We start from the raw sequence: 6,551 nt of genomic DNA, 5'->3' as shown, positions 1-6,551 counted from the left end.
CACGTCCCTGGCTGTGAGCTGTAGGGATGTGATGCTCTGCGGGCTCCCACTGGCACTGTGCTCACAGCTGGCAGCAGCTCTCTCCCCAGCTGTTGGGAAAGCTCAATTACAACAAGAAGAGAGGTAATTAGTTGCTCACAAATCCTGCACACCCACCACTTCCAGCATGAGTCTGCACGACTTTCTAGCCAGGAGCTATGCAAGCTGCACACTCCCTGACCCCAGCCTACAGGAAGCCAGAGAAGCTCCTGCACCCCAAAGCTGAGCATCATCCTGCCCTTTACAAGCACCTGCTACTGGGGGGCTGCAGGAACCCCTCTGCCCACACCACTGCCAGCCCTGTCCTGAGCAACAGCAGCACATCCATCCAGCACAGCACGGCACCGCCACCGAGCAATGTGGTTTGCAGGGAGGCATGCCCATCCTCCAGCATCCATCCATCTCAGGGAGTTTGGGGGCCACGTGCTGCATCCTTCCTCTGCTGCACCCATCTGGTGGGGCTCAGCCAGTCCAGGACACTGAACTGCTGTTGCCCCACATGTCACCTCCCAGCACTGTGCCCTTCCTCCCTGCGTCACACAGTGTGGTGCTGCAGGCACGCTCCCGAGTGACCCCAGGGACAGGGACATGCGCTGGCCCTGTAACCTCATGTATAAACTCTTCTTTCCTCCTCCACCTACTAGAATCTCTGTTTGAAAACAACCCTGCACAATGCGGAAGGGATGGACGAAGAGCGGGAAGGCTGTGTTTCTTCTCATCATCTGTAGAGGAGCATGAAAAAATCCTGCTCTGTCAGTCAGCTCGCTCCTGATCAGTGATTTTGTGACAGTGGCTCCGCAGGTGAGTCACCCAGCGGCAGAACCTGGGGAGATTACTGCAGGTGATGGTGCTGCTGATAGACCGGTGTTATATTACAATACAAATCATAATTCCTGTTTCACAACTCCTCTTGTGGGTTTTAGGGAGTGCTGGGGCGGTTCTGCCCCAGTGTGAGCGCGGCGCGGGGCAGAGCAGCACGGCACAGGGTGGTGGGAGCAGCGCGGGGCCGTGGGAGCGGCGTGGGGCAGAGGGTGCCCACGGCCTCCCCGTGCCTGGGATTTTCGCTGGGTTTCTGCTGGCAGAAGACTCCCCCCCCCCGGGAGCTGGAGGAACATGGTGAGTTCTCTGCTCCCCAGCCCTCCCTTGAGCTCTCGCTGTTCCCCTCGACAGCTCAGCGCTGTTTGCTGCAGGGGTTTTTAGCAAGCAAAGCCGTGGCCATCTACCCCCTGGCTGGCATGCAGTCCCTATCCTAGACCAAAAGCTTTCTTTAGCTGAGCGGCAATGCATGGCCCAACAAAACCCCCCAGCAGCACTGGGATGGGGACCTCAGCCCCTGCACAGGATCGATGGCTGCATGCACACGGGTTGGATTCCCTGCAGCCAAGGAGGCAGCAGGGCTTGGGACACAGCCCTTAGCGCAGGCTGAAGCTATTTTAAACTGGAGCATCCCACCTCCAGGAGCTGTGGCACAGGCTCCCAGCACAGCCCAGTGGATGCACTGTGCCCAGGCAGCAACTGAGGGCAGGCCAGCCACAGCTACATTTGTGTTTTTCCAGACAATAAGGCATGGGGGCACAATTAGTTACGGTAGCAATGGGTTCCCAAGGAAATCGTGTGCCTGCATTCCACACAGGAGCTAGCACAGCTCTGGCTTTGAATTTAACCAGTGAAGTTCTTGCTTTTAGGCTTAGAGAGCAAGCAGGTACCCTTGCAAAGACAGCCCCTGAGGCAGCTCCCATTTTAAAATCCCTTTTCTTGGTGCAATAAGTCCACCCTTACCTGCCGTGGTGGTGTCCAGAAGTAGCAGCTGCAGAAATGCTCTCAGGGCTGAAGCACACTAGGATGAAACGCAGCCATGCTGCTCCCACAGCACCCAGGAGCTCAATTCCAAGGCACCAGCTCTCAGGCAGCAGCTGTGAGCAGGGCAGGAAAACGAGTCTGCCTGAGCCCACCCAGCCGGCCCCTGCTAAGTCTGGGGCTGCTCTGTGTGCAGCACAGTGGGACTCCTGCAGCCACACGTCTCTCTTATGGGGAGCTCCTAGAGGAACAGTGTCCTGAAAGACCCAGGCAAGATCAGTGCTGCGCTCATTGCTTGCCCCAGCACTGTTGCCATGTCTCCTAGCAGCAGCACAGCCCTGCCTGCCCACCTGAGAGCACTTGTTCCCATGGGCTGGGCTGGTTTTCCCCAGCCCTGCAGAGCGCAGCAACTGCACCTGTTGGAGCAGAGAGTTTCAGGCCCTGCTCTGGGCCAGCCAGAGGCCATCACCCACTGCGACATGCCTGAGTGGCACAGCCCAGCAGGCACACTCATTTCTTGGTGCACAAGACATGGAACGCTCGGAAGCGTTTGTTTCATAAAACCTGAAGTTTTAAGCCTCTGTTGAATTAGGATCATAATTGCATGGCATGTATACATTACTGGAACCGTATTGGTGATGTGCTGGGGAACACCACAGCTGCTTGATGATGCACTGGGATAAGGCAGGTTCTCTCACTCACTGTCTCTCCAGCAGCCTGCTGGGGCAGTTTGCCAGCTAACCCTGCTGAACACAGGGCAGGCTCTGTGTCCAGCCAGCACAGTGGTTCTCACTTCTCTGGGCTGCCCTCCTGGGCAATGTCAGCTTGGGACTCGGTGTAGCAAGCACCATGGGGCGAGCTGGCCTTCCTGCTGCTGACCCCACCATGTACCAGCAGCACTTTGCTGGCTCTTTCAGCTCACTGCCTGCTTTTCCCTTTCACTTTACAGGACCCAGCCTCCGAGCGGTTGAACGGTGAAGGTAATGCCCACGGGGCCAGGGGTGCCATGGGGGCTGCCAGATGGGGTGGCACTGCCAGGCTCCCTGCTCTGTGTTGCAGAACCCGGCACGAGAGGCAAAGCCTCAGAGGCACAGAGCTCCTGGAAGAGGATCGGCATCCCCATCCTGGTGACCGTGCTCGTCCTCGCCTGCCTGGCTGCAGTTGGGCTCCTGGGTGCGGCTCCTGCTCTGTTCTGTGCCTGCTCCTGCCCAGTGCTCGGCTGGGAGTGGCTGTGCCACCTCCATCCTGCCCCAAGCTGAGCTCCCTGCTTCTCCCCAGTCAAGGTTTACCTGGACTACCACTACTTCATCTGCAAGCAGCCTCTGAAGCTGGTGCCATTCGGGCAGGTTTGCAATGGAGAGGCGGACTGCCTGAACGGCGAGGACGAGGCCAGCTGTCCCCAGGAGGTCCCCGAGGGGCCGCAGGCTGCTGGTGAGTGCCAGACACTCCACGGAGCCCCACGATGCAGCCAAGCCCCTGCCCAGCAAGGTGACCCAAGGCAAAGGTGACTCTGTCCCTCCCTGCAGCTCGCCTTTCCAAGGACAGATCGATCCTGCAGGTGCTAAACAGGAACACTGGAGCCTGGTCCTGCATCTGTTCTGACCACTTCAGCCCAGCGCTGGCAAAAGCAGCCTGTGAGGAAATGGGCTACAGCAGGTAGCTGCTTTCCCCACACCTCTCTTGCTTCAATCTATCACTCTCCCCTAAAAGCCTCTCTGAGTGGGCTGTTGTTTACTTATGGAGCACTCAGAGTTCTGCACTAATGGATTCAGCCCATCCCCAGCACGCAGAGCACTCGCTGTGCCCACGGAGCCTGGCAGCTCCCCAGAGGAGCCCAGTGCTGCGTCCCTGCTATGCCCAACTCCCAAACCTCTTTCTCTGTCCCCCCAGCCTTTCTCCTATTTCTTGTAGGGTCCCATCCCCTTCCTAAGCTCTTGCTCCCTCTCCGTCTCAGCTCTCTATTGGAGCTATGGGTGAACATTTGGGACCTGCTCCTAAATCTTTAGAGCAGGATAATCCCTTAGTCTCAGTCCCAGCCCATATCCAACCCCTGGCCATGCCCTGACCTGTGCCCATCTCTTCCAGCACCCCAACATTCTACGCAGTGGATGCGGGTGCAGGACAGCCCCTGCCTCCCCGTGAGCTGGTGCTGAGCAGCGGCCGCCTGCAGCTGCCTGAGCCAGGCAGGTAAGTGCCACCCGTGGGAGCCACTCCTGGTGCTGAGCTGGAGCCGCTCCTGTGCAGGACACAGCCCTTCTCCTCCCTCTTCTAGGAAGTGCCTTTCTGGATCGGTTGTTTCACTCCTTTGTTCCAGTAAGTATTTGGACAAGTCTGTGCCTTACGGCACCCAGGGCTTTGTGCTGCCCCCAGCTCAGCCCCGTGCGCACAGCTCTGGCTCTGGGTGGGTTCAATTCTGCTGATGAATTACTCTGATTAAACAAACCCCACGGTGGGCTGGAGAGCAAAACACGGGGGTGACCAGATTTGGGCAAGCCTGGGGACAATGTGCAAACAGAGAACAAAAGGGGGTGTGCCAAGCGTGCCACCGAGGGGTGACACAGCGGCGTGGAGAGGGGTGAGGCCGTGGCAGCCTCCATCCCAGCGGTCCCGTCCTGAGCTCACATCCTGCTCTGCCCCGGTGAAGGCTGCGGGGAAAGTGTGCGGACGCCGCGTGTGCTGGGCGGGCGGCCGGCGGCCATCGAGGCCTGGCCATGGCAGGTCAGCCTGCGTTACCGCGGGGAGCACATCTGCGGCGGCAGCATCATCGACCCCCGCTGGATCCTCACCGCCGCTCACTGCTTCAGGTGAGCCGGGGCTGAAGCGTCCCCTAGCAGCGCTGAGCAGCGCATGGGGAGCACCGTGCCTGCCGTGGATGGGAGGGATGGGAGCAGTAATGTGTCCGTGTGCAGGAACAACCCCATCATCCCCAGCTGGCGCGTGAAGGCCGGCTCCCACGTCCTCTCTGGCCCTGCCACCCTCACCGTGGAGAAGGTCTTCCTGGCCGAGCGGATGCCCACGTCTCCCAATAACAATGACATAGCGCTGGTGAAGCTGCAGGTCCCTCTGCGTATCTCAGGTGAGACGTGGTGCACCCCAGCACCTTGCACCCACGATCCCAGGCTCCCACGGCCATGGCAGGTCAGCCTGCGTTACAGCATAACGTGGTGCGGAGGGATGGAGGCACCGACTGCCTGGGCTGTGCTGGCTGCACGCCGTGCTTGGGGTGCTTAGCAGCACTTTCTGCACCTCACTGTGCCTTGCCCTGCAGACAACACCAAGCCCATCTGCCTGCCCTACTTCGATGAGGAGCTGGAGCCGGGCACCCCGCTGTGGGTGATAGGCTGGGGCTACACGCAGCAGAACGGTGAGCAGGACATTGTGGGCTCCACGCTGCTTGGGGGGCTGCTTGGGGACACCTCTGAGCGGCCACTTTTTGCTGTGTGCAGGGAAATTGTCAGAAACCCTGCAGCAGGCGGAGGTGAGGCTGAGCAGCGTGCAGAGGTGCAACCTGGAGGCGTACCACGGCAAGGTGACGCAGAAGATGCTGTGTGCAGGGCTGCCCGAGGGCGGGGTGGACACCTGCCAGGTGAGGGGCAGCATCGGGTGTCCCACCACACTGGGGTGCCCACTCTTTGAACTGGGCAGGTTGCTCTATAGAACAGCCCCACGGAGGGGATGCGTGTCCAGAGTGATGCTCACAGCCAGCGTTGATCTTTGGCAGGGGGACAGCGGAGGGCCGCTGCTGTATTCAAACAGGCACTGGCAGGTGGTGGGCATTGTCAGCTGGGGCTTCGGCTGTGGCACCCCCAGCACGCCCGGTGTCTACACCAGCGTCCGAATGTACCTCGACTGGATCTACGCCGTCCGCAGGGTCAGTGCCCTTTGTACCTTACTGTCACTGCTGTGCTGTGGCTTCTCTGTACCATTCCTCTCCTCTCTCCCCTTGCAGTCGGAGCTGTGAGACCTGCCAGGACACTGGTGCCGTGCTGGGGCCCGGACGAGGTGGCAAAGGGCAGCTCAGGCAGCGGCCGCAGCCTCAGAAGGCACCCAGCTGGAGCTCCCTTACAGAGAAAGATTAATTTATTGCCCTGTGCTGATCTTGCTGCGTCAGGATCTACGCTGCTCTTTGCTCATTACTGTTTTACAGAGATAAACGATGTTTGTGCTTCAGTGTATCGCCATTAAAATAAAGTATTTGTGTTTTTTTTTTCCACACAGCCTCTGAAGGCTCTGTCTGTCCCTCCTGCTCGCTGGTTGTCCCGCAACCAGCCCACTGTGCTGAGCTGGGCTGCTTTCCCATCCCTGCTTTTCTTAAAGCAAGCAGGGGCCAAATGAGCACCCGGAGGAGTCCAAGCCAGAGAGTTAACCCTGGCAAACCGAAACTTTATTTCGCTCAAGGCAAAGCTGGGCAAACCCTAACGGTGCAAAAAGGTGTTTGAAGCCATCACGCAGCACGTGGTGCACACCTGGTGTTTATTGCAGGTATCTCCTACAGGTGTTGATACGTGTGTGTACATATGTGTCCGTCACAGCTCACACCTCAGGCAGTGCCTTCATCCCACAGAGCCATGGAAGGCCCCAGGAGAAGGGGTCCTGCAGAACTCCCCCCACCCTGCACTGCATTCCGCACTGCATCTGTCGGCCTACAGACAGAACTGCATTTCAGACAGGGGTTATGTTGACTTCCTCCATCAAGCCAGAGGAATAATCCATGC

At 58.9% G+C, this 6,551-nt stretch overlaps 1 protein-coding gene across 1 annotated transcript; it reads left to right on the top strand.

Annotated features, from left to right (window-relative positions):
• Nucleotides 1-883: 883 nt before the first annotated feature.
• Nucleotides 884-5,797, top strand: TMPRSS4 (transmembrane serine protease 4; the record flags this gene model as incomplete). Its single annotated transcript, XM_079545858.1, is given in 13 exon segments — nt 884-1,136; nt 1,139-1,155; nt 2,786-2,816; nt 2,896-3,009; nt 3,115-3,267; nt 3,363-3,492; nt 3,922-4,023; nt 4,109-4,149; nt 4,481-4,640; nt 4,746-4,912; nt 5,105-5,200; nt 5,283-5,422; nt 5,558-5,797. Coding segments are annotated over 13 exon segments (1,644 nt in total).
• Nucleotides 5,798-6,551: the final 754 nt, after the last annotated feature.

The sequence above is a fragment of the Tetrao urogallus genome, assembly GCF_951394365.1.
Source record: "Tetrao urogallus genome assembly, chromosome: 22".
NCBI lineage: Eukaryota > Metazoa > Chordata > Aves > Galliformes > Phasianidae > Tetrao > Tetrao urogallus.
This window is presented reverse-complemented; position numbering and strand designations above follow the sequence as displayed.